We start from the raw sequence: 27,596 nt of genomic DNA on the forward strand, positions 1-27,596 counted from the left end.
TTCCTTCGTCCCCAAATTATAAAAGAGGGAGGGCAGGAAACGAATATAAACAACTGCCGGACTTTAATTCCCAGGAGGCAGCGGGGCGGGGCCGTCGCGACAGACGTGACGTCACCTCCCGTCGCGCCCTCTGACGTTTCCCGTCGCGCTTCAGGCGAGCGGCTGAGGCAGAAGGCAGGTGAAGGTGAGGCGTGAGGGGCTGGGACGCGTGTCGGCGGGTGTACACGTTACGCACGGCTTCTGGGAGGGGGGTTATTTCGGCCTTCCTTCGGGAATTAGAGAGGGGTGGTCGGGGAGAAGGCTGGGCTTTGTTTAAGGGCCCTCTACCCCACGCCCTTTTGCCCCGTGAGAGCCAAGCGGGGCCGCTGTGACATCTGCAAGGAAGACGCGTGTCTGGGTGCGTGTCTACAGTGCACGTATGCACCCAGGTGACGGCTCGGAAGCAAGTTGCAGGGTGACGCGCCTGGCCAAAGGAGTTTTTGGTTTTGGGGTGATTTGGGGTGGGTGGGGCTTGTGACAGAAAGGGGGAGGAGCTAGTGGGGTGAGGCAGTGCATGATGGAACTCCTAGCATTCCCCTGGGCAGTGCATTATAGACCTCTACACACCCCTGGCAGGGCAGGGGATGATGGAGTTCCACAAGCTTCCCTGGGTAATGCATGATGGAGCTCTAGCATTCCCCTGGGCAGAGCATGATGGACCTCCAGCATTCTCCAGGCAGTGCATGATGGACCTCCGCACACTCCCCCGGGCAGTGCATTATAGACCTCTACACACACTCCTGGCAGTGCAGTGCAGTGCAGTGCATGGTGGAGCTCCACACACTTCCCTGGGCAGTGCATGATGGACCTCCAGCATTCTACAGGCAGTGTATGATGGACTACCACACACACTCTCCTAGACAGTGCATGATGGACCTCCACACACTTCCCTGGGCAATGCATGATGGAGCTCTAGCATTCCCCTGGGTGGTGCATGATGGACCTCCAGCATTTCCCAAGTGGTGTATGATGGACTTCCACACACACTCCTGTGATGGCTGGCTGCTGAAGCAAGGTCATGGCCCACACTTGAAAGTAAACCTGGAAGACGCTAATTGGGGTGTGTGGGTCTGTCTCACAAGAACAAAGAATGCTTTTCAACAGGAAATATGCATGTATAAAGCTTGTAGCAATTATGGGTAGTTAGAAAGTTGATAAAACTAACAAGGATTAGACAATTTGCAGACCTCAGCTAAAAGTTAGGAATAGAGATGGCCGGCAGCAAATGAAATGTGTATTAGATAAATCCTGGAACATTAATTAGCCTAGGCTTAGGAATGGGACAGTTATAGACCAATAGAACAAATTGTAGAATTATTGCTAAAAAGTTTATTAGAGGATATTTCTTATTATTTCACCTTGTCCCGCCTTCTCCTTTAGTGAAAATGTATAAAGCTTTCTTAATCCTTTGTTCTTGGTTCTTGGACTTTTGACCAGGAACCCTTTTCCTTGGAGTACTCCAATAAAAAGCAGTCAGAAAACTTGCACCTCGTGTCTGGCATCCATCATTGGCTTCGCCACCAGGCTCAGACCCGAATTGGGGACAACACCTGGGCAGTGCATGATGGACCTCCATATCCCTGGGCAGTTCATGATGGACTCTAGCACTCCCCAGGCAGTGTATGATGGACTTCCACACATCCCTGGGCTGTGCTTGAGGGACCCCCACCCCCAGGCAGTGCCTGATGGAGTATTTCAGAGGCAGAGAAGCCTCTCCTAAACTGGTTGATTCAACGGTGGAAAATGTTGTCAGAGGGGAAAATGGTGGGGAACTTGCCTATAAACTTCTCTTTATAGGTGTCTTGTAATTCGAAAATATACATTCTACGAAGAAGAAACCTAAAAAGTGTTTTATATTAGAGTGATTGATGGCCACTTGTTTGTTCCTGGTCGATTTCAAGTCAGATTTCACCACCTGCACTTTCTAATCTTGTCTATTTTCCTTTCCTTAGACCACTGCTTGCCCTTTCCAGCTCAGGAAAGAAGATGGTAACCATGCTTCACTTATGAAAACTCCTGCTTGCATCTTAATAGTAAGTGCATTAGAGAGGCATTTCAGAATTGGAACTGATTTGACTCTGCTTTGGGTTCTGCTAATGACTCCAATCCTCCACAGGGTAATTTTGGCAAGAAAGGCCTAGAGTTTTCAGAGCAATCTATATATACCGTCAGAGAATAAGACACACCTTTTTCCTCCCTAAAAGAGGGTGAAAGTTTGGGTGTGTCATACACTGAATGTAGCCCCACTCACCTGCCAGCCCCCCACCCTTTGGCCTCTGCCTCCTAGCAGTTTACCTCTTTGCAGCAAACGGGGAAAGGGGGCTTGTGGAGGTGGCAATATGCCATGGCAATCCCTGCAGCCTGGAACAGCTGATGTTTGGGAGGCGGGTGCTGAAATTGAAAGTGAAACTTGCTATTTACTCCACCAGGCAAATTGCTGGGAAGCAGAGACAGATTTTTTTTCTTGTGCTAATCAGGCTCTTTTCTGCAAGGAGATAAGTCAATAACTATAAATGCCTATAGAATCTTCAAGTTATTAGACTTATTTTTTTAAAAACTGCTTTATTATTGTTCTAGACAGCTTAACAAAATGAAGAAGCTTTTTAAAATAAATGCTTGATCTGAAGAGACCCCAGGGCTATTGTATTTTCTTTTAAATAGCAAAAAATATTATACTTCCCGAAAGCCACATCAATTTTAACAGCTTCTGTACAAGTATAGTCTGAAATATAAGTGTCCTGTTGTTTAATTAGACCCCGACTTAGTAATGTTTGGAATAGATCTATTTAAATAATTGAGAGGAGTTATGTGACTACATTTAAGAAAAAATTCTGGCATCAATATACTGCCATAATATACATTTCTCCAATTCTTTGCTATTTCTATGGATCAGGCACACTTGCACAGAAATACACCACAAACAGTGTATATTGTTTGTACTATTTGCTGTTTGTTGCAAAGAGGCAAATTGCTGGGAGGCAGAGGCAGATTTTTCCCCCTTGTTTTCCTCCCCAAAATCTAGGTGCCTCTTATACTTCGGAGTGTCTTATACTCTGAAAAATACGGTATATATAGATGTGTGGGTGTGGGTGTGTTCCAGCATAACTCTGAAATGCCTCCAGCAGTTTCAACCAAACTTGGTACCCAAATGACTTACTCTCTGGAAACAAATACTGTGGGGGTAAGGCACCCCTAACACCCCTTATGGTGTGTGTTCTGTAATGATACAGCCCATTGTGCCTTAAAATGGCTTCTACTGTGCAGCACATGGAGTTGCCATGGTAACGGCTTCACAGTAGTCCACAAGGGGGGGCTCCCTCTGGTAAGGGGGAAAATCCAACATTAGACATTACGTTTAGTCCAGACATTTTCTCCCTATAAATAAATACCCGGGCAACGCCGGGTTATCAGCTAGTTAAAAATAAATATCTGCTTCCTTTTAGCGTTCTCTCAGAAAGCCAGCCTTTTTTTGCTCCTTCCGTTTGGGAAATCTCTTCAGTTCATAACGTACAACTTTTCCATGACCTCTTTAATGGAGTTAGGAGATTTGGCATTTGCCTGGGATTTAAGCGTGTTGTAGAAAATAGAGTGATTACTTTAGCATGCGGCGAGAACCAGACCTTGGTAGTAGGGGACTAATATGGCTGCTTGTTTACCTGGAGCATTTACTGGCATAAATGCTACGTTGTAAACTACCGTATTTTTCAGAGTATAAGACACACTTTTTTCCCTCCTAAAAGAGGCTGAAAATTTGGGTGCGTCTTATACTCCTAATGTAGCCCCACCCACCCGCTGGCCCCTACCCTTTGGCCTCCGCGCGTCCTCTTCCTGGCTGCAGAGATTGCCAACAACAACAATGGCTTGTGTTTTTGGGTTCCACGCGTTGCGTTTTCAGCCTCCAAATGCTCGACACCCGGTGTCCAAAATGGCAACAGCTGCTGCCTTCTCTTACCCCTTCCCTGCTTTGTCTGCTTTAGTCACTGAGGCTCCCTCTGACAATCAGCTCCCTCCCTCCACCACCCCCAACCACAAAACCAGCGAGCGAACTAATGTGCTGAAGCTGACCAGGCTAAGGACTAGCCAGATGAATACCTGGTAGGCAGAATTTCCCCCTCTCTCCATTTTCCTCTCCCAAAACTAAGGTGCGTCTTATACTCTGAAAAATACGGTAATCCTTTTTCCTCTTTCCTTGCGCATAATCCATGCATTTTTCCCCCCCTTCTAGCACAATGTCCCTGCTGTTCCTTCGCTCCAAGTCCATCATCACTAGCAAAAAGGACAAGAGACATATGGCGGACGTCAGTGCCTCCCCCCTTAAGCATTTTGTCACTGCCAAGAAAAAAATAAATGGCATCTTTGAACAGTTGGCAGCTTACATCCAGGAGAGCTCCGTGTTTCTGGAGGGTGAGTTAAGTTTCTCACAGCTTGCTGACTTGTGCACACGAGTGGGTGAGTGCCTGCAAATCAAGAAGACCAGAAGCAGGAACATCTCTTTAAAAGAATTATTTGGCTACCTTGAGAGTAGGATTGGAATCCGGGGCCCTCTGCACTTCTGATTTCTTTGTTTCTGACTTTTGGCTCAGTTCTTTTGTGTTGGTTTTTTTTTTTAAAACTATCCTTGTTGTCTTGATGGCGCTTATTGGTTAGCCATTTCCAGGATTTATTTTCTTCAAATAGGTTTATTAATTTATAATATGACATACAAAGAAAATACAAAAGCAAATATTGGGGGAATTGGGAAAGGAGAAAGGGAAGTGGATAGTGGGGGAAAGCAAGGGAAAAAGAAAAAAAAAGGCATTGATTTCCAACTCCTTTGGTGCAGTAAAATAAGGCATTAAGATCTACCCTCAACTTTTTACATTTTCATAATAATAGAAACTAGCCATTTCTATAACAACAAATCTATCGAATTTGTAAAACTCAAATTCAAAGTTTCATTTTTTCCCCACCTCAAGCACAAAATCCAGAAGTGGTTTCCAAATAGAAATGAAGGTATTTGGTTTATGTTCTTGTTTATGTAATACTGCCTGCTATAGAGCCGAGGTGGCGCAGTCAGGCTGCTTCAGCTGACTGCAGTTCTGCAGTTCGGCTGTTCAAATCTCACTGGCTCAGGGTTGACTCAGCCTTCCATCCTTCCGAGGTGGGTAAAAATGAGGACCCAGATTGTTGGGGGCAATATGCTGACTCTGTAAACCGCTTAGAGAGGACTGAAAGCCCTATGAAGCGGTATATAAGTCTAACTGCTATTGCTATTGCTATATGGATGCAAATACAAGTGAGGGGTCCTTGGTGCTCTCTGAACTTGCTTGTTTTCTTACAGACATCTCATTACCCTAATTAGGTGACATCAGTGCTAATGCAAGAAAACAAACAAGCTCAGAGAGCACCAAGGACCCCTCATTTCAACCCTGAGCTACAGATGTTCTCCTTTATTGGTAGCAAATAGAAGTCCCTACCCAAAGGGGCTTATAATCCCAAATTGGGCTGCGAGGGAACAAACAACACAAGGAAGGAAAGAGTTGAATCAGTTATCCATCTCTCTGTTATCCACATTTCTCAAGTTCTACCTTTCTTTCCTAAATTTAGTCCACCTCCAGTCTTGCCATCCTCCATACTGGTGTGCTGAGCCAGCTAGATTTTGGTCAAGGTTTTCTGCATGGTTTGATTGTGGCAACTTTAACCAATCGAGGCAATGCAGGGGGATGCTGGGACTTGTAATTCCACAGCAGGCAGAGAGTTTTTCCCATTCTCTTTTTTTTTTTAGCTTGACCTCTTTTTTTGCTGGGGAAAATCTTCATGAAAGTCCTTTTTCTGCATTTCTTCTATAAGATCTGTCTGGAAGTGGAGATTGCAGCGTTCAAACCACTCGCCTCCCACATGTGATATATATATATATATATATATATATACCCTTTTCCCCCCAGAAATACACAAGAATGGTGAGCTTGACCCTGTCACCACGGAAGAGCAGGTGTCAGAGGTCAAGGGCTACCTGTTCAAGGTCAGCGGGATCAGCGAAGTGCTGGCAAGGCGACACATGAAGGTGGCTTTCTTTGGGCGGTGAGTCAGTTGCTGGTATTAGAAAAGCTTCTATGTATTCTTTGTTGTTCTATTTTTTTTTAAAAAAGAGAATACATGCTAAAATCAAATATGTATATTGAAAATGAATTATAAATACCATCAACGTAAAATGGAGCTTGCTCAGAAGTTGAAGTGCACCAGGTAAATGAGATGAAGAGTGGGAAATAGAGGAGAGAGAGGGAAGAAGAGAGGGATAGGAGAGAGGGCAAGGGGGGAGGGAAGAGGAGGAGAGAAAGGAGGAGTGGAAAGGGGAGAGAGGAGAAGGAGAAAGGAAGGGGAAGTAGAGAAGGGAAGGATGACAGAGGGAAGAAAGGAGGTAGGGAGGAGGAGTAGAGAGGGAGAAGAAGGTACAAATATGGTGTATGGAGAGCAGAACAGCCAATAATTGTTTTTGGGAATTTGGTAAGATGAATAAATGTAAACATTCATGACCTGACAAATGCACGCCTGACAAATGGGCACCGACAAAACCACCACGACAAAACGGTGACGTTGAAAGCGCACCAACAAAACCGCGCCAACAAAACCGCACCCACTAAAGCACGATTAGGGTTTTTAGGTTAGGGTTAGGGTTAGGGTTAACGTTACCGTTGTTTTCGCATTTTTTTCTGTGGCACACTTTTGTCGATGCGCATTTGTCGGTGAACCGTAAACATTTAATAATGCAATATGATGGCTATGTGATTATATGTTATGAAAATGAAAAAAAAACCAAAACTTTATAACAAAAGGGGGGGGAAGCTTTGCTTGAATCGGAGGCTCTCCAAATGGACTGGGCTACATCACCCATCATTCTGAGTCCATCCTGCAAAGCTTGCTGGAACATTTCCAGCTTAAAAGTTTTCCGTAAATTGTTTCAACTGCAGCGATGACCCGAGTTCAGAACCCTGTGCAGTCCCCACAGCGGTCCCTGCGAGGCTCTTGAGAAATCCCTGCCTCTAGAAATCCGCTACCTTGCAAGGTTGTTGTGAGGAATAAAATGGGAGGAAGTGGCTCTCTTTTGTGTTTTGCATATTTTTAGGACGAGTAATGGGAAAAGTACTGTGATTAACGCCATGCTGTGGGATAAAGTCCTTCCCTCTGGGATCGGCCACACCACCAACTGCTTCCTGAGAGTGGAGGGGACGGACGGCCAGGACGCCTTCCTGCTCACCGAAGGGTCCGAAGAGAAGAAGAGCGTCAAGGTACAATGGGGGAACAACCCCAAAAATTGAGGATCAGAGAAGCTTGGAGAGGAATTCTATTCTGTGAACATGTACAGCTGCCGGAGGGTGTTGGTCGACATAATCAGGACTCCACAATCTTGGCAACTTTAAGACTCGTGAACTTCAACTCCCAGCATTCCCCAGGCAGCCTGGGGAATGCTGGGAGTTGAAGTCCATGAGTCTGAAAGTTGCCACGGTTGGGGAGTCCTTGAATAAATAGTGGTGTAGGTGGCCGATTACTTCAAAACTAGTTTTTTTTTTTAATCCCACCATTACTTACCTTCTCCAGTGGATTATTATTAAATTCTTGAATTTTTGAAACATCTTTGTAATTATTTTCTCGGCCTGCCTGCCTTCCTTTTCATGCATCAGACGGTAAACCAGCTGGCTCACGCCCTCCACCAAGATGAATTGCTAACGGCCGGGGGTCTGGTCAGCGTCATGTGGCCGAATTCCAAGTGCCCTTTGCTCAAGGATGATCTTGTTTTGATGGACAGGTGAGTGGCTGTTCCCCCCCCCCCGCCCCCAAATTAAAACCTTCCCTCTCTTACCCCCGGCCAGGAAAATTGCAAGCTCTTACAAGATTGTAGCTGATGTGCCTTTATCATGTGAATAAATGTGAGGTGGGTGGACTTTTACTGGGGTCTATAAAAAAAAAAACTTAAGGTGGCTCAGTGGCTAAGACATGAGCTTGTCAATCAGAAAGGTCAGTGGTTCGAATCCCTAGCGCCGCATAACGATGTGAGCTCCCATGACTTGTCCCAACTTCTGCCAACTTAACAGTTTGAAAGCATGTAAAGATGCAAGTAGAAAAATAGGGACCACCTTTGGTGGGAAGGTAACAGCGTTCCGTGTGTCTTCGGTGTTGAGCCATGCGGGCCACATGACCACGGAGACGTCTTCGGACAGCGCTGGCTCTTCGGCTTAGAAACAGAGATGAGCACCGCCCCCTAGAGTCAGGAACGAATAGCACATATGTGCGAGGGGAACCTTAACTGGAAGGAGGGATTTTTTTATTATTAATCCATCATAGCACTTCTGATCTAAACTTTTAGAATAGGAAAGCAAAGTTTAAGTTTAAAACTCATACAGGATGGGGGAAATGTTGGAATCATTTCAGTGTGTAAATCATGTCAGTTCTTGCCGGGAGTCCTTGACTTATGACCACAATTGAGCCCACAAGTTATGTTCTCAAGTGAGACATTTGTTCAGCGAGTTTTGCTCCATTTTACGACCTTTTATGCTACAGTTGTTTAAGTGAATCCCTGCAGTTGTCAAGTAACCATTGTTAGTAACCCCCTTGACTTGGCTTATCAGAAAATTGCAAAAGGGGGAAATCAGGTGACCCTGCGACACCATCTGCAATCGTCATAAATAGGAGTCAGTTGCCAAGTGTCTGAATTTTGATCATGTAACCGCAGGGATGCTGGGACGGTCGTGTGTAAAAAGGTGACAAGTCCCTTTTTAACTTTGAACAGTCAGTAAATGCACCGTTGTAAGTCGAGGACTGCCTCTATTTTAACAACTAAAATCAAAATGTAAAGCTCCTACAGGACGGGGAGGTGTTGGAAAAGAGAACACCATTTCAGTGTGTAAATTATGACGTCATTTCTCTCTTTCTTGTTCTGTGTTAAGCCCCGGAATTGACGTCACCACCGAGTTGGATAGCTGGATTGATAAATTCTGCTTGGATGCCGATGTCTTTGTGTTGGTGGCCAACTCCGAGTCGACGCTGATGCAGACGGTAAAAACGTTGGTCCCTTTCATTGCCTGCCTTTGTTTTTCTCTACAGCAATGGCACTGAAGCTTATATACTGCTTTATAGTGCTTTACAGACTCTTGTCTAAGCGATTGACAGAGTCAAACCTCTTGCTCCCAACAATCTGGGTCCTCATTTTACTCACCTCAGAAGGATGGAAGATCCGAGTCAACCTGTAGCCGCTCAGGATCAAACTGTTGGTATTTTGCAGAGTTAGACTGCAGTACCGCATTCTAACCACTGGGAGGGAGGGAGGAAGAAAGCAATAGCACTTTAGACTTACCGTATTTTTCAGAGTATAAGACGCACCTTTTTCCCTCAAAAAAGAGGCTGAAAATCTGGGTCAGTCTTATACACTGAAAACAGCATTTTTTGCCTCCCGAACCCCCACACCACCACCCCTTTCACCAAAATGGCCGTGCAGAGCCTCTAGGAAGCTTGTAGAAAGGTACTGGGGGCTGGGTAGGGCAGAAATGAGCAAAAAATGGCCTGTTTTTGCTCATTTTACCCCCCCCCCCCCAGCCCCTCCCCGAGCACCCTGCAAACTCTTTAAAGGCTATTCATGCCTTGGGGCGGGGGAACGAAGCCGTTTTCGTGAAAAAGGGGCTATTTTTGGGAGATTTGCAAAAACTTTTTTTTTCCTCTTCAAAACTTTGCTGTGTCTTATACTCCAGTGCGTCTTATACTCCGAAAAATGCGGTATATACTGCTTCACAATGCTTTACAGCCCTCTCTAAAGCAGTCATCTTATTGCCCCCAATAATCTGGGTCCTCATTTTACCCACCTCGGAAGGATGGAAGGCTGAGTCAGCCTTGAGCCTGGTGAGATTCAGGCTGCCAAACTGCAGCTAGCAGTCAGCAGAAGTAGTACTGCAGTACTGCACTCTAACTACAGCATCATCTCGGCTCTAAGGATACTTACAGATGCTCTTGGGGTTAGCATCAAGGCTCCTGAAATGCACAAAAAGTTGGTCTTTGCACATTGGTGAATTTAAAGGAAATGAGTGGATTTGCTTATTTTTCGGACTTTTTGCATCACTCCTCTTCAAAAGCTTAAGTTTGCAACTCCTATTTCTAAAAATACCTGGCAGGCACAGTTAGGTCTCCATTGACCCCACACTCCTCCTGCTCGAGAAACCTGAGTGGGGTGGCTCGAAAGAGGCAGAAATGTTGGGTTATTGAATAGATGACTCCCTTGAATAGATGATTCTTTTTTTTAAGCCAGCAACGTACAGTGGTAGCCAAAAAAGTGAATACAATCCTATAAACAGAGGCATAGAATCAAAATCCCGTGAAGTATTGGTACCACTTTATAAATCCTAAGTAAGGCCACACCTGGAATACTGCATCCAGTTTTGGTCACCATATTATAAAAAAAAAAAATTGTGAGACTTTGTCAAAAGTGCAAAGAAGAGCAGCGAAGATGATTAAAGGCCTGGAAACCAACACATGAACAGTTGCAGGAATTGGGTACGGCTAGTCTAGAGAAAAAAAGACTAAGGGAGACATAATAGCAGTATTCCAGTATTTGAGGGGCTGCCATAAAGAAGAAAGGGGGGGGGGGCTCAATTCATTTTCCAAAGCAAGCAAAACACAAAACAATGGATGAGAATGAATCGAGGAGAGAAGCAACTTAGAATTAAGGAGAAACTTCCTAACGGTGAGAATATTTTACCAGTGGAACAGCTTGCCACCAGAAGCCATGGGCATTCCCTGGCTGAAGGTTTTTAAGAAGAGACTGGAGAGCCACTTGTCTGAAATGGTATAGGATCTCCTGCTTGAGCAAGGGGCTGGGCTAGAAGACCTTCAAATTCCCTTCCAGCTCTATTCCAATTCTGATTTTTCCGAGCTAATTTTATGATCATGTTTATGGAAGGTTTTTTTTGTTATTGTTGTTGTTCCTTTTCTGCCAATCCAGGAGAAGCAATTCTTCCACAAAGTCAACGCTCGCCTCTCTCGGCCCAACATTTTCATTTTAAATAACCGCTGGGACGCTTCGGCCTCCGAACCGGAATACATGGAGGAGGTGAGGCTCCCTCCGGTGTGGCTGGATGGGGAGAGCAGCCCGGAAGGAAGACCAGCCTTTCCTGTCTAACTCCCTTTTTTGCTGCCCTCTCCTGCAGGTTCGCCGACAGCATATGGAACGTTGCACCAGCTTCCTGGTGGACGAGCTGGGCGTGGTGGACCGTGCCCAGGCTGGCGATCGCATTTTCTTTGTCTCTGCGAAAGAGGTCCTGAATGCCCGCATCCAGAAGGCTCAGGGTATGCCCGAAGGAGGTGAGAGACCCTCTTAAACCAGTGTTTCTCAACCGTGGAGACTTTTAAGATAGCTGGACTTCAACTCCCAGGATTCCCCAGCCAGCACAGCTGGCTGGGGAATCCTGGGAGTCGAAGTCCACAAGTCTTAAAAGTTGCCGAGGTTGAAAAACACTGCTCTAAGCTCTCCCTGTTTCTAAATCCACGACCCCCTTCCTCCTTTAAAAATCATGCTTGGCGTCGCTCCTGCCTTGTTCAAGTTTTCCTGGGTACCCCTGAGGACTGGAAACTTGGGGGTGGGGACCGTGGGCCTATTTCGCTGTTCAAATCTGATGGTGCTTGGGGTTTTGTGTTCTCTGTAGGCGGGGCACTGGCCGAGGGTTTCCAAGTGAGGATGTTCGAATTCCAGAATTTTGAGCGGAGGTTTGAGGCAAGTGCATTATTAAGACGTTGACGTTTGTGAGTTTCCCCGCTTTTCGGAGCACAGTGGTAACTTCTGACATATTTTCTTAATTTACCCATGAGATTTAACAATTGTGCTGTTGTTAAAATTTATATTACGTGGCTGGGTATGCCTATAGCTCTATAGAAGACCTGTATATTTTAGCAAGCAATGGATTTTTTTTTTATATGTATATATATATATAAGCCAAACCCCACTCACTCATCACGAAATCTCCAGAACTGTAAAGCCTACAAACTTGAAATTTGGCGTGTATGTTTCTCTTGGCTTCTAGGTGCTCGCTAAGAAAGGATTTTTCAAAAATAACCATCAGATCATTAGTATTTCTTATACAATATTAACACACTCTGATGCTAAGGAGTTAGACATTCTACTCCCCCTCCCCACCTGAAAAGACTCTGTTCCAACTGCCAGTTGCCTTATATTAACATGCTCTTATGCTATAAAGTGTCAATTTATCAAGCCCAATCACATAGTTTCGTAGCAAAGCATGGGTATCCAGCTAGGTAATAATAGAGACACACACACACCTTGAAGAATCAAATAGCAGGCAGTGTGAACAGTATTATCCAGAGCACCTTAATAGTTCCATCTATGTATACTCTTTTCTATAAAACCTTTATCTGTGAACTACAAAAACCATTGATCTGATTCTAGGACCAAATAATATTATATAATAATATAATATAATTAAGCAGGTCACCCTGCAATGTTCAACCCTGTGAAGCAGATCCCTAGTGCAGAATCCTAAAAGATCTCGGGTTTGCCTATTTTAATGGTGATTTAAGTTGCTAGTTTGCCTGTTTTGACGGTGATTTAAGTCGCTAGTCCTCAAGGATGCTCTGCTTCCCAGGTGGAATTTTCAGGGTCTGGAACCTTCTATAATAATTATTAGCCCAAGGGGGATCGATTCATGGCCTTGCTGCTTAAGGAGAAGAAAGGATGCTGAGTTTTTTGGTCGGAAGAGCTGAGATTTGCCTTCCCTGCAGGAGTGCATCTCGCAGTCCGCCGTCAAGACCAAGTTTGAGCAACACACGGTCCGAGCCAAGCAGATTGCGGAGGAGGTCCGGCACATCATGGATTCCGTGCATGTGGCCGCGCAGGAACAGAGGTGCCTTGTTTGGGATTTCCTAGAGAACTTGTGAAAGTTGAAATCGAAGAGCAGAGCAAGGAGGCCTTTGGAGGAGTTCAGCTAGTTTAGAAACCTGGTGATTTTGTCTCCTCTTTCCTTTTTTCTCCCTCCCTCCCCCCCCCATTCCTTCCCTCCCTATTCATTCCTTCCTTCTCTCTCTCCCACCCTCCCTATTCCTTCCTCCCTCCTACTCCTACTCCATCTCCTCCTCCCTCCTTCTTTATTCCTTCCCTCCCTGCCTACCTATTCCTTCCTTCCTTCCCTCCCCTTCCTCCCACCCTCCTTATTCATTCATTCCTTCTCTCCCTTCTTCCCTCCCTATTTCTTCCTCCCTCCAATTCTCCTTCTTCCTTCCCTCCCTTCCGTATTCCTTCCTTCCTTCCCTCTCCCTATTCCTCCCTCCCTATTCCTTCCTTCTCTCCCTTCCCCTTCCCTATTCCTCCCTCCCTCCTTCTCTTCCTCCTTCTTTCCCTCTCCTCCTCCCCCTCTTTATTCCTTCCCTCCCTGCCTATCTATTCCTTACTTCCCTCCCCTTCTTCCCACCCTCCTTATTCATTCATTCCTTCTCTCCCTTCTTCCCACCCTCCCTATTCCCTCCCTATTTCTTCCTCTCTCCCATTCTCCTCCTTCCTTCTCTTCCTCCCTCTCCCTATTCCCTCCCTTCTTATTTTTCCTCCCTCCAATTCTCCTTCTTCCTTCCCTCTCTCCCTATTTCTCCATCCCTATTCCCTTCTTTTCCTTGCTCCCTCCCATTCTCCTTCCCTTCCTACCATCCTCTCTATTCCTTCCTTCCTTCCTTCCTTCCTTCCTTCCTTCCTTCCTTCCTTGTGTCTTGCAGGGTTTACTGCATGGAGAAGTGGGACGACCGCCACGAGCGCCTGGGATTCATCGAGAAACAGCTGGACCTGCTCACTCAAAGCTACAAGTTGAAAATCAAGGAGATCACGGAAGAGGTTGAGCGCCAGGTGAGCCCCCCCCCTCCCCACTCCTCAGAATTCAAAGCCCAGTTTATGCTGCCAGGTTCCTTTTGGAGCAAAGACGATCCCAGCAGAAATCACCCGAGCGAGCCTTTCTGACAACAAAGAAAATAAAAAGCTGGATTCAAGAGCGTCTTTATCATTGCCGGTCTCTGCCACACTCAGCACCCTGGCTTGGAGATTCAAAAGAGAAACATTTGCAGACTTGGTTTTCCTCCATTTTACCGGGGTGTTTGCATTGCAGAGAGGTTGTTTTTTTTTTCTTTCTTGAAAAGGAAAGGAAATTCAGCCCGGTTAACATCCATTCTCAATTTTCCTTCCAGGTCTCCAACGCCATGGCAGAAGAGATCAGGAAGCTCTCGGTGTTAGTGGATGATTTTCAGCTGGATTTCCACCCTTCCCCCGTGGTCCTGAAGGTTTATAAGAATGTAAGCCACTTAACATAGGGACGCAGGGGCTCAGGGGCTAAGGCGCTGAGCTTGTCGATCAGAAAGGTCAGCAGTTCAGCGGTTCAAATCCCTAGCGCCCTATAACCGAGTGAGCTCCCGTGACTTGTCCCAGCTTCTGCCAACCTAGCAGTTCGAAATGCAAGTAGAAAAAATAGGGACCATCTTTGGTGGGAAGGGAACAGCGTTCCGTGCGCCTTCGGCGTTTAGTCATGCCGGCCACATGACCACTGAGATGTCTTCGGACAGCGTTGGCTCTTCGGCTTTGAAACGGAGATGGCATCGCCCTCTAGTGTCGGGGCCGACTAGCACATATGTGCGAGGGGAACCTTTAAGTGACTTAACACAAACTGGATCATTCTCTGAGAAGCATTGGGTGCCTGATGCCCCGCTGTGGGTTTGTCCCCCTTGATGCAAAATCCACATTCAGAAGTTTAATCCTTGGCAAAGAAAGGCCTTTAAGGAAGTCTTTTGCCATCTCCTTCTCTCAACCCCAAACCCGTCAAGCTGGGTAACACGGTAACCTCAATGATTTTAAGAGGCATCAAGAAAGGGGAATGAATATTTGTAGCTCAGGGTTGATATATGAGGGGTCTTTGTGCTCTCTGAGCTGGGTGGTTTTCTTGCAGATGTTTCATAACCCAATAGCGCTGGAAGGGGGTGGTTTAGTGGTTTAGTGGTTTAGTGGTTTATTAGCATTTGTAGGCCGCCCTTTTCCCTGAGGGGACTCAGGGCGGCTCACAGAAAACCAGGGAAGGGGGAATACAACATTAAGATAACAACATATAATAAAATAATAAGCAACATACATTCATCATTCGGGCGGGGTAGGGATCCTTATCCCCAGGCCTGACGGGCGAGCCAGTTCTTCAAGGCTATGCGGAAGGCTTGGACGGTGGAGAGGGTACGAATCTCCACGGGGAGCTCGTTCCAAAGGGTCGGGGCTACTGCTGAGAAGGCCCTCCTCCTTGTAGTTGCCAGCCGACACTGGCTGGCCGATGGAATGCGGAGGAGGCCTAATCTATAGGATCTTATTGGTCGCAGGGAGGTAATTGGCAGAAGGCGGTCTCTCAAGTATCCAGATCCACTGCCATGTAGGGCTTTATGGGTGATTAATAGCACCTTGAAGCGCATCCGGAGATCGACAGGTAGCCAGCGCAGCTCGCGGAGGATAGGTGTTATGCGGGTGAATCGAGGTGCACCCGCAATCACTCGCGCGGCTGCGTTCTGCACTAGCTGAAGTCGCCGGATGCTCCTCAAGGGCAGCCCCATGTAGAGCACATGGGTGGGGTTTATGGAGAGGAGGAAGAGGAGGAGAGAACTTTGGGGTCCTTGGTGCCCTCTGAGCTGGGTAGTTTTCTTGCAGACGTTTTGTGACCCAACTAAGGAATGTCATCAGTGCTAGAAGGGAGTGGGGTTTATGGAGAGGAGGAGGAGGAGGAAGAAGAAGAGGAGGAGGAGGAAGAAAAGGAGGAGAACTTTGGGGTCCTTGGTGCCCTCTGAGCTGGGTGGTTTTCTTGCAGATGTTTTGTGACCCAACTAAGGAACATCATCAGTGCTAGAAGGGAGTGGGGTTTATGGAAAGGAGGAGGAGGAGGAGGAGGAGGAGGAGAAAAGGAGGAGAACTGTGGGGTCCTTGGTGCTGTCTGAGCTGGGTGGTTTTCTTGCAGACGTTTTGTGACCCAACTAAGGAACGTCATCAGTGCTAGAAGGGAGGGGGGTTTATGGAGAGGAGGAGGAGGAGGAGCAAGAAGAAAAGGAGGAGAACTGTGGGGTCCTTGGTGCTCTCTGAGCTTGCTTGTTTTCTTGCAGGTGTTCCATGACCCAACTAGATAACTTCATCAGCGCTAGTATCAAAGCCAAGGGAGGGAGGAAAGAAAAGAAAGGGAAGGAAGGAGGGAGACAGGAAGGAAGGAAGGATAGAGGAAGGAAGGAAATATTTGCAGCTCAGGGTTGCAGATGTTTCATGACCCAACTAGGTAATATCAGTGCTAGTACCAAAGGGAAGGAAGGAAAGAAGGAAAAAATGAATTGGAAGAACCGTTGAAGGAAGGAAAGAAATATTTGCATTTCAGGGTCAACAGGAGGGATCTTTGGTGGTCTCTTGAGCTGGGGGGGGGGGTTCCTTGCAAACATTTCATGACCCTAACTAGGTAACATCATCATGCTAGGAGGTTTGGGATGTACAAGAAGGAAGAGGAGGAGAACTACAGGGTCCTTGGTGCTCTCTGAACTTGTCATTTTCTTGCAAGAGTTTCATGAACCAACTAGGTAACATCATCAGTGCTAGAAGGGAGTGGGGGTGGAGGAGAAGGAGGAGGAAGAGAAGACTGAGATCCCAGGTGACCTCTGAGCTTGGCGGTTTTCTTGCAGGCCTTTTATGACCCAACTAGGTAACCTTATCAGTGGTAGGAGGGAGGGGTATTTGCAGAGTGGAGGCCTGTGAGCTCCCAGGAGCTTGGCAGTTTACTTGCAAACATCTCATTGCCAACCTAGGTAACCTCATCAGTGCTAGAAGGGAGAGGGATTTCCTTCTGGTGGTCCATTCGAGCACTGATGAGGTTCCCCAGTTTGGGGAATGAAACGCCTGCAAGGAAACAAACTGAGTGATGGGCCTGCCCAGGCTTGACCTTCTAGGAAAGAAAGACTCCTAACTCCATTTTAATTCTTTTCCTAAAAGCCAAAGTGGTTACGGGAAGGCAAAGCTGGAACCAATGTTTTTGCCCTTGAAAGCTCCTTTTCCTTTCTCCTTCCCCCTAGTTATCTCCCCCTGTCCAATTAGGTAAAGGTGTCCCTTGCACATATGTGCCAGTCATTCCCGAATCTAGGGGACAGTGCTCATCTCCGTTTCAAAGCCGAAGAGCCAGCTCTGTCCGAAGAACATTTCCGTGGTCGTGGCCAGCATGACTCAACGCCTGAAGGCACACAGAATGCTGTTCCCTTCCCACCAAAGTGGTTCCTGTTTTTCTACTTGCATTTTTTATGTGCTTTCGAAGTGCAGAAGCTGGGACAAGTCACGGGAGCTCCCTCCGTTACTCGGCACTAGGGATTCAAACCCCCGAACTGCCGACCTTCCTAATTGACAAACTTAGTGTCTTAGCCCCTGAGCCACCGCGTCCCATTACATTGAAATAAATTGCTTTGACAACCGTCTCTGTCTGGGAGGGGTTGAGTGATGATGTACTCCATTCCTTGCTCTTGAAGGAGCCAATGGCTCTTATTGGAGGGCACTCTTAAGTAATTTTGAGTCTCCCCAGCTTCCTCCCCCTTCCCCCCCCCTAATCTTGACACTCGGAGAGCACCAAGGACTTTAAGAGAAATGGACTTCAACTCCCAGAATTCCCTCAGGGTTTTTTTCCCCCCCTTTCCTAGGAGTTACATCGGCACATTGAGGAAGGCCTGGGCCGAAACATGTCAGATCGCTGCTCTGCTTCCATTGCCTCCTCTTTGCAGATCATGCAGCAAGAAATGATTGGTGAGCATCCCTTGGGAGGATGGGAAGGAGACCACGGAGGTCCTCTAGTCCAGCGGTCACCAACTGGTGGTCCGTGGGGAAATTATTTGCATTTTTGACATTGCACTAAATCAGGAGTCCTCAAACTATGCTCCCTGGAACGGATACGTGCAATGAACGCTTGTGTTGCTGCAGAGAGCCTCCCCCTTCGGGGTCTTTTTGTGTGTTTGTGTGGGTCGCAGGGGGGCAGAAATCCCAACTTGGGGTCTGCTTCAGCTTCCTGGTGTGGGGCTTTGGGCGAAGGCTGGAGGGAAGAGCCGCTGGTGGCGAAGAGCCGGAGGGCCTCGTTCCAGTGGGGCTGCATCATGGCCTGGAACTGGCTGACCATCTCAGCCCGCTGAGCCTCCAGGCGCCAGTACCTGGCCTTGCACTCCCGCAGGCCTTCCCTCTGCTTGGGAAGCCTATGCTCCTAGTCCTCAGTGAGGTGCTTCTGCTGAGCCTCCTTCTCGGTCAGGTCCAATTTGAACTGAGCTGTTTTGCCAACTCTTTCTCCTGGTAGCTGCTTAGCTCCAGCAACCGCTTCCTGTTGGGGCCCTAAGGAGCCCGGTGGGTGGGCAGGCGAGGAGAGGCTGGCAAGGCGCCCCTCAACATGAGTGACATTGAGTTGGCCACGCCCACCCAGTCACCTGACCACCTAGCCACGGCCAGCCAACCGGTCATTAGGCAGATCCTGTTAGTGGTCCGTGGGATTTAAAATTATGAATTTAATGGTACCTGAGGTCTGAAAGGTTGGGGACCCCTGCTCTAGTCCCAGGCCCAGAACGTAGCTCTCTTTCCTCCCCAAGTTGTGCCGAGGTGCAGAGCACGGGGTCATCCTAGCACCACCATCACCCCGCGTCATCTCCCTCACCGCTCTGCCTTTCAGATGGGCTGAAGCCGCTCCTCCCCGTTTCCCTGAGGGGGCAGATCGAGCTGCTGGTCCCCAGGCAGTGCTTCACCCTCAGCTACGACCTGAATTGCGACAAGCTCTGTGCCGACTTCCAGGAAGACGTCCAGTTTCATTTCTCCCTCGGCTGGACCATGTTGGTGAACCGGTTTCTGGGCCCCAAAAACACACGCCGGGCCTTGATGGGCTACGGCGACCAGGTGAGGCTGAGGTTTGATAACGCGAGATAGTTTCCCCCTGCGCCTAGAGGCTCGGCTTTGCCCGAAACCCACCAAGGGAGGCTAAACTGTGCTGCCTTTGTTATCCTTCCAAACTGACCTTTTCTGGCATGGAATTTTACACTCCTATGTCCTTTTCCCCTGGCCTCTGTTGCTTCAATCTGAATTCCGGAGGCTGGAATTCCCCCCGGAGACAGCAGTCTTTCCTGCCCCCTAACCATCCAATCTTTGCCCACCAGGTCCAGCGTCCGTTGCCCCTGACCCCGGCAAACCCAAGCCTGCCCCCCATGCCACAGGGGTCCTTGACTCAGGAGGAGCTGATGGTCTCCATGGTAACCGGCCTGGCCTCCCTCACATCCAGGACTTCGATGGGCATCCTTGTGATTGGTGGAGTGGTAGGTTTTTGGGGAGCGTTCGAATAAAAGAAGTGAGGCCAGCTTCCTGATTTCTTCTCCAGCTCTTCCAGGCGGAAGTGGAAGCATAATTCAGCCATTCCAAAGTTAGCTAAGTACAATGGGTGCTGTAGTCCGTAGCTCCCTCTAGTTCTGTGTTTTTTGCATCTTTCCTGTTTTTTTCCAAGGTGCTCTCCTTTGTTCTTTTATTATTTTTATTTATCCAATTTATTGGCCGCCCATCTTACCACAGGGTAACACTAGACGGACCAATCAGTGTAATTTTAGGGTGTGTATTTGGGACCTCATTTTCCCACAGCTTTGGGGTATTGGGGAGATGCCTTATAGCTTGTCGGATGCTGCAAAACTTTCCTTAAAAAATTAAAAGGTTTCTTTAAAAAATCAAGGAGAGAAACAACCTAGAACTAAAGAGAAAATTTCTGACAGTGAGAACAATTACCATATTTTTCAGAGTATAAGACACACCTTTTTCCCTCAAAAAAGAGGGTGGAAATCTGGTTGTGTCTTATACACCAAATACAGCATTTTTCGCGTCTCAAAACCCTGCCCCTTTTGCAAAAATGGCTGTGCATAGCCTTTAGGAGGCTTATAGAGTGCTCCTGGGGGATGGGGAGGGCAGAAATGAGCAAAAAATGGGCCATTTTTTTCTCAATTTTGCCTCCCCCCCCGCCCCCCCAGCCCCAGGAGCACACTATAAGCTTCCTAAAGGCTATGCATGCCCTTTTTTTGACAAAAAAAATGGGCTCGTTTTTGGGAGATCTGCAGAGTGCAAAAACTTTTTTTTAAATTTATCTCTTCAAAATCTGGGTGCGTCTTATACTCAGTAATACGGTAATCAGTGGGAAGCATTGCCACCAGAAGTTGTGAATGCTCCAACACTGGAAGCTCTTAAGAAGAGATCAGACAGCCATTACTAGGAGATATTCAAGGTCCCTTCCCACCCTGTTATTCTCTTCTATTCTGTCAACCGTCCCTTGCAGTTCATTTAGCAAATAAAATACTCCTGGGGCATTTTCACTTTCCAAAAGAGTACAAGATACTGAGCTGGCATGGATACAGAAGTAGCCAAACCAGTTCTAACAGGTTCAGGTGCAAATAGCATAATTAAAATGTTCCCTTTTCTCCTGGCCCTCCCCTAGCCATTTTCTTTCCTCCAATCCCATTACATTCCTTTTGTTTGGGTAATGGGCTCTTCATCTTATTAGACTTTCCCAGCAGTCGACCTTGAGACGCTGGCTCTCACGTTCGTTTGACACCCCACCCCACCCCAATACCTCCCTTACATTCCTATTCCTTCCTTCCTGTTGCTTCTTGTCAATGTCAGCATTGCAAGTAATGCACCCATAGAAAACAGAACTCTGAAGCGGGTAGATTTCTCAAAGAACAGTTTTTTATTGGATATGTAATATTGGCACAGGCTGGTGAAAACAGACTCTGAAAGTTCCCATGGTTTCCACCTAATTAAAAGAGAAAGTTTTCCTTCATCTCCAAGTTATTAGCCACATGGTCCAATCGAGGTGCTGGCCAGTTACTTGGTTACTTTGCTCCTCCTCTCCCAGTCACCTGTTGGAATGACCTTGGTTCCCACAGGAACACTTTTTATTTTGACTACAACACCCTAGCTAAGTACTTACCTCCCCCTCCCACCTGAAACCTCAAAGATGGCCCCCAGACAGGTTCGCTTCAGGGTGGAGAGTCCGGCTGTGAGACGAAGTGTTTTCAGAGTGAGCCAATGTGACACATTCCGTTAAAAACTGCCATTCTTTCTGAGGCCAAGCTAGTTTTCTCTCTGCATCCCCACCCCTAGGTCTGGAAGGCGGTGGGCTGGAGGCTGATCGCCCTTTCCCTGGGCCTCTACGGACTCCTGTACGTCTACGAGCGCCTCACCTGGACCACAAAGGCGAAAGAGAGGGCCTTCAAGCGCCAGTTTGTGGACTACGCTGGGGAGAAGCTTCAGCTCATCGTCAGCTACACCGGCTCCAACTGCAGCCACCAAGTTCAGCAGTGAGTTAAGCCCTCCTGTTCTGACCTAGGCCTCCCAAGGTCATAAAGCAGACTCCTCTCGTCCCAGTAAAACCTCTTTTATTTAGGTTAAAGGGAATTCCTCTCCAGCAAAGTCCCAGCCAACAACATTTTATCAGATTTCACAACTACAGACCTTGATCAGGCTTGGAGAACTGGCAGGCCGATATCTTCCAAACACCATGCTGTAGCAGCAATTACTTGGCAAGAAGTCAGGAACAGATCTTCCCCCTAATGAATTGAACTCATTGTCTCCTACAAACTCCCCTCCCCTTTCGCTCCTCTTTATTCCCTTTGGGAGGGGCCATTCACCGTCCACCTTTGCCTTTACTCCTGAGTCAGCCCTTGTTCCTTAGCTGTTCCCTTCTCCTGGCAGCTCTGCGCTTGCGTACATTGGGAACAGGCTCCAGCTGTTCATCTGCCTCACTGATGTCTGACTACGAAGACAGCTGATAACTGTCAGACGGCCCTGGCCTCCTCTCTGCCTCCGATGCAGAGCCCTCATCAGAGCCTTCTTCAGGCTCCAGGACTGGCCCATCTTCCTCCCCAACCTCCTCACTGTCCGAATCTGCTACCAGCTCAGCTGGCCGCTGGCAGGCCACAACATCTCCCTCCCACTGCGTCCAGCTCTTGCCAATGCAGCCTGAGGTCCAGGCTGGCATTTTGTAGGATGCAGGCAGTCCTCAACCTACAACTGTTCGTTTACTGAGCAAAATTAACAACAACACTGAAAAAAAGTGACTTACAATCATTTGTCAAATCACCATCGCAGCATCAAAATTCGGATGCTTAGCAACCAGTTGATAATTTATGACAGTTGCAATGTCCCCAAAATCACACAATCACCTTTTGCGACTTTCACAATGGAGAAGCCAGGTTCATCTAACAGCTGTGTGACTATTTGTCTGTGACCGACTTAGCATCTGCAGAGATTCACTTAACCACGGCAAGAAAGGTGGTGAAATGGAGCAAAGTTCGCTTAACAGCCGTCTCACTTAGCAATAGAACTTTGGGGAGGCTGATCGTTGTTGTAAGTCGAGGACCGCCTGCACACCCAACCCTGTTGGCCTTCTCTGAGTAGAAAGAGCATCAGAAGTCGCTTGTGGGAAAAGCTTTTAAAAATTGGTAGCATACACCGCAACTCTGCGGATAGAAGAATTAAAATTAATCTGCTTTACAAACTCATATTAGGGATGCGGTGGCTCAGTGTTTAAGACTTAACAAGCGCAATGATTCCCTTAACAACCATGGCCAGAAAAGTTGTAAAATGAGGCAAACTCACTTCAACAAATGTTTCACTTAGCAATGTAAAGTTGGGGCTCAGTTGTGGTCGTGACTCGAGGACTACCTGCATTAGATTTATAGGAGGGAGAAAGAGGCTTTTCTCGCATTGAGGTAAGTGCCTTGTCTCCTTTCACTTTTTTTTTGACTATCCCCCTTTTTTTTGTTCCTTTTTCACTTTAAAAACATCTCGTCAAAGGGAACTGGCGGGAACCTTCGCTCAACTATGCCAGCAGGTGGACGTGACGAGAGACGATCTAGAGAAAGAAATTGCAGGCCTGAATCAAAAGATTGAGATTTTGGATACTTTACAGAGTAGAGCCAAGTTACTTAGGTAAGTGTTGCCATTTTTATCTCTGTCCAACAGCTGGGTGGCAGGGCCCAGGGGTGTCAAACTGGAGTTCATTGAGGGCTGCATCAGGGTTGTGTTTGTTCTCGGAAGGCCAGGGATGGGTGGGTGGGTGAGTGGGTAGGTGGCAGGGGGCATGGCCATGGTGGCGTGACATGGGACACAGGGAACCTGTGGTGACCAGGTGCTAAGGCAGGACTTGAGGACCTGAGACCCTCCCTCACTCTCATTATAACCATAGCAATATCCCTTAGACTTATATACCGCTTCACAGTGCTTTTACAGCCCTCTCTAAGCGATATACAGAGTCAGCCTCTTGCCCCCAACAATCTGGGTCCTCATTTGACCCACTTCGGAAGGATGGAAGGCTGAGTCAACCTGGATTGAGTCAGGATTGAATTCCTGGCAGTGGGCTGAGTTAGCCTACAGTACTGCATTCTAACTACTGTTCACGATGGATGGATGGATGGATGGATGGATGGATGGATGGATGGATGGATGGATGGATTAGCTATAGCACTTATAGACCGCTTCACAGTGCTTTTACAGTTCTCTCTAAGCGGTGTACAGAGTCAGACTCTTGCCCCCAACAATCTGGGTCCTCATTTGACCACCTTGGAAGGATGGAAGGCTGAGTCAACCTACAGCTGGTTAGGATCGAACTGTTGGTATTGGGCAGAGGTAGCCTGCAATACCACATTCTAACTACTGGGAGGGAGGGAGGGAGGGAGGGAGGGAAGGAAAGAAGGAAGGAAGATAGCAATAAGCACTTAGACTTATATACTGCTTCACAGTGTGCCTTTCCAGCCTTCTCTAAGTGGTTTATAGAGTCAGCCTCTTGCCCCCAACAATCTGAGTCCGCATTTGATCCACCTCGGAAGGCTGAGTCAACCTTCAGCCTGGTGAGAATCGAACTGCCAAATTGCAGGCAGTCAGCAAAAGTAGCCTGCAGTAGTGCACTCTAACCACTGCGCTACTATGGCTCTTGATTATAACCAACCTCCCTCCCTCCATCCCTCCCTCCCTCCCTTCCTTCCTTCCCTTTTCTTCTTTTCCCTTCCCTCTTCTCCTTTCTTCTTCCTTTCCTTCTTATTTTTCCTTCCTTGCTCTCTTCCCATCTTTCCTTCTTTTTCATTGTCTTTCCCTTTCTCCTTTCCTGGCCCTTCTTGCATGCTCAAATGCAAAAGGGGAAACATTTGTTTCATTAGCTCTCTTGTCAGCGAAAATGGAGCCCGTCGGGGCCGCCTAACCCCCACGCCCCTTTTTCAGCCTGGACAACCTCCTGCAGCCCTCTGCCAGCAAAAATGGAGCCAAAGGGACCGCCATGCTTCCCCCCCCCCCCGCCTGAGCTCCATTTTCACTAGCAGAGGCACCGCAAGCTGCTCTTTTGAGGCCAGCCGCGCAGGCCAGATGTAAGCACCCTATGGGCCAGATCCGGTCCCCGGGCTTTGAGTTTAACCGCCATGACAAATATTAACTTTACATAAAATGGATGCATCGTCTTGCACTCTGCCTGTAAATCAGATCCATTACTTTCCAACACATTTTTGATGATCTCAGCAAGAACAAAAAAACGTATTCATCTTTTTCTGTTGTCATTGTTCTGTCAGGGCGTTCCCATACATTCATAAATTTATTCTTGCATTACATTTTGTTACATTAAAACATCGCTGACATTCTTTGTGAGGGAACGTCACCTTTCAGCCACTTCCTTTTTCAAACCTAATTTGAGATTGTTTAAATCCAGAATCCCGTTTAAAAACATTAGTAAATCGAGGAGGGCGATAGTCCTAAAACAAACCATTCCTTGACAACATAGTTTCAAGCCTAATCAAATTGACGGATAATTAAGTTCATAGTTTGAAATGTGCCTGTTTTAGAAAGCTTTTTTTTAAGCCTTCTCCTACAGGGATCAAAATACAAATGCTTTATATCAGTAGTCACCAACTGGAGGTCCGCGAGAAAATTTTGGTGGTCCACAGAAAAATTATTTGCATTTTTTTAAAATTGCACAAATACTGTTTATCTTTTTTTTAAAAATCATATCAGTGGTCCGCGGGATTTTGAATTTAGTAGTCCCTGAAGTCCGAAAGGTTGGTGACCCCTGCTTTATATGGTATAGGGCAGGGGTGTCAAACTCAAGGGCCAAGGGCTGGATCCGGCCTGCAGGGTGCTTGGTTCTGGCCTGCAGGGATGCCCTGGAAATGGCAAAGGACTGGCCCGCAGTGCCTCTGCCAACAAAAACGGAGCTCAGGAGTGTTGTACGTGGCCCTCCCGAGCTCTGTTTTGTTTTTGCTGGCAGAGGGTTGCAGGAGGTTGCCGCTGCCAAAAACGGAGCTTGGGAGCCCATTTTTACTGGCAGAGCACTCGGGCCGCCACAGGCGCCCCAACATGAGTGACATCGAGCTGGCCATGCCCACCCTGGCCACGCCCACATCCCTGGTCTAGGTTCTCCTGCTTGAGCAGGGGGCTGGACCAGAAGACCTCCAAAGTCCCTTCCAGCTCTATTCTGTTCTGCAGTATTCTATATTTGAAAAAGGTTCCTGGCATTTTCAATTTTAATAATGACTTGGTATGCTCAGGTTTTGCGGCTCAGTTTAAGCAAAGCTGTCTTGAATGGATTTAACCTAGCATTTAAAAGGCGATAAGTTATTTCTTTTTTTTCTAATATGGGTCTTTCTTTGGTTCTCTGCCCCTACAGGAATAAAGCTGGGTGGCTGGACAGCGAGCTGAACATGTTCACACATCAATATTTGCAGCAGAGCAGATAAGCCACCGAAATGGGAGTCCACCAGGAGTCTGGCTGTTTCCCTCTCCTTCCCAGTCACGCTACTGGGAAAATAATTCCAGATGATGGGAACTTGGGGGGGGACTGGAAGTCTCGTTCCCCTTTGCGCCCGTCCCTTCCATGCACACAGTTAATTTTGAAACCTGTTTCCCTTTCTCCTCACGTGGGCGCTTCTATTCTCATAGCCAGCCCTTGCAATCTTAGCAGTTTTTGGCTTAGTAAGAAGAACGTTGACAATCCCGACAGTAGGCTGGGGTATCCCAAACCCTGCATCTAATCTCTTGACTCATTTTCGATGAAATAGCAACTTAATTTGCATATTATTATTTTTTTAGTGAGTGTGGAATGAAATTAACCCTGATGCCTGCTTGCCACAAATGAATGAGACTGTTCCTCCCGAAGGGAAATCTTATCCTAATTTATAGGACAAACGTTTGGTGCATCCTAGACTAATTTCAGAGCTCGGCTTCTGAATTTTGGAAAGCAAGGAACAATATTTGGTTGGGTTTCTTCGACCTTGAAATCCCATCTTCTCCTTAACGCGCTTGTGACGTAGCGAGTGGATTAAATGTTCTGTGCTGATCCTCAGATTTCTGTGATCTGATTATGATCACCGTGTCTTTCCCTGTGGCTTTTGCCCTAAAACGGAGCCTCCTAAAGGGGCTAGTCCTTATGAAGTTAACCGAGTTGATTTCAAACACGAATGAATTTATTAGAGGGGGTGTGTGCAGGTGGACCGAGAGTGACGCACGAAGTTAAGACGGATGAAATATAAGAAAAAGATTCCGAGAGAAAAATGTAGACAATGGCATTTTGTGTCTCCTTCAAGCGAGGATAGATAGAATTAATCAGCTGTAATGGATTTTTGACCTCTTGATTGATTCTCCATATCCCCCCCCCCTTTGCCCTTCCTTTGTTTATGAACCTTTTCACAACTTCTTCAATTGTCTCTTGCACCTTTCAATTATTATTTTGTTTTAGGAAGAGAAATAAGGACGTTGCTCCCTTTTCAATCCAGCCCCATCCCTTTTCAAAATTCAGTTTCCAAAATACACCTACATCGGCAGATAATATGATTTCCTCCTGGGCCCACTCAGGAGGTATCAGTTTTGGAAGGGGGCATGCACTGGGAGAGGCTTGTGCCAGTCTAATCTGTGCAGAGGTCACAGTTGAGATTATTCTGGGGGGGATTTTGGGACCGAAAGACACTCCAATACCATGGCTTTCAATCTTGGCATTTGGAAGATGTGTGGACTTCAACTCCCAGAATTCTCAGTCAGCTGGCTAGAGAATTCTGGGAGTTGAAGTCCACCCATCTTCAAGCTGCCTCCGCCATGCCTCCTCCATGTGATTTTTGAAGTGTCTTCCCATTGGGATCTGGGTTCTCCCTCCTTTCCTCACCGTTCTCAGTTGGGGGGCATTTCATTATCTTTCTGGCCAGCTCAGCCAATTTTTTGAGAATCTGACAATTTGGGGTTTGGCCATTGATCGGTTAAGCGTGGACCCCCTAAAAACGCTATGGGTTAACAAGGTTTTCCCCAGAAATGCACTTTACCATTTGTTTTTAATGCTGCTAGTGTTAATTTTAATTTCTAGCCAGGCCTTCAAAATCTTCCTTGATGGTGTTTTCTCTGTTTTATTTTGGGGGGGGGGGGCTGTAGGATTTGGGAATAACGATGCTATTAACTCACTTTGACCTGATCCTGTTTCGAGCTGCATCAGTGCTGTTAATAACCGCAAAACGGAATTAAAAAAGGAACACATGGA

At 47.1% G+C, this 27,596-nt stretch overlaps 1 protein-coding gene across 2 annotated transcripts; it reads left to right on the plus strand.

The window, feature by feature from the left end:
- Positions 1-90: 90 nt before the first annotated feature.
- Positions 91-27,596, plus strand: MFN2 (mitofusin 2). 2 transcript variants are annotated; one of them, XM_087702528.1, is made up of 19 exons: positions 91-184; positions 1,992-2,072; positions 4,265-4,443; positions 5,964-6,099; positions 7,142-7,304; positions 7,698-7,822; positions 8,961-9,069; positions 11,003-11,110; positions 11,208-11,361; positions 11,703-11,770; positions 12,793-12,914; positions 13,774-13,900; positions 14,236-14,340; positions 17,731-17,833; positions 18,738-18,958; positions 19,216-19,371; positions 21,197-21,393; positions 22,892-23,026; positions 25,743-27,596. In XM_087702528.1, exons 3-19 carry the CDS (start codon positions 4,269-4,271, stop codon positions 25,810-25,812), a joined length of 2,274 nt encoding a protein of 757 aa, XP_087558654.1. In that variant the 5' UTR covers positions 91-184; positions 1,992-2,072; positions 4,265-4,268; the 3' UTR covers positions 25,813-27,596. The 2 variants fall into 2 exon arrangements, with proteins under 2 accessions (XP_087558654.1, XP_087558655.1); XM_087702529.1 differs by having other exon boundaries at positions 11,208-11,346.

This window comes from Thamnophis sirtalis, unplaced genomic scaffold (genome assembly GCF_051295495.1).
Source record: "Thamnophis sirtalis isolate CommonGarterSnake01/CBP01778 unplaced genomic scaffold, rThaSir2_p1.2 scaffold_15, whole genome shotgun sequence".
In the NCBI taxonomy this organism is placed as follows: Eukaryota; Metazoa; Chordata; class Lepidosauria; order Squamata; family Natricidae; genus Thamnophis; species Thamnophis sirtalis.

Coding starts and splice junctions, on each gene's coding strand:
- MFN2 (XM_087702528.1), top strand. CDS start 4,269: ATGTCCCTGCTGTTCCTTCGCTCCAAGTCCATCATCACTAGCAAAAAG. Junction 17,834..18,737: donor CATGCAGCAAGAAATGATTG/GTGAGCATCCCT, acceptor TCTGCCTTTCAG/ATGGGCTGAAGCCGCTCCTC. Junction 21,394..22,891: donor TGCAGCCACCAAGTTCAGCA/GTGAGTTAAGCC, acceptor ATCTCGTCAAAG/GGAACTGGCGGGAACCTTCG.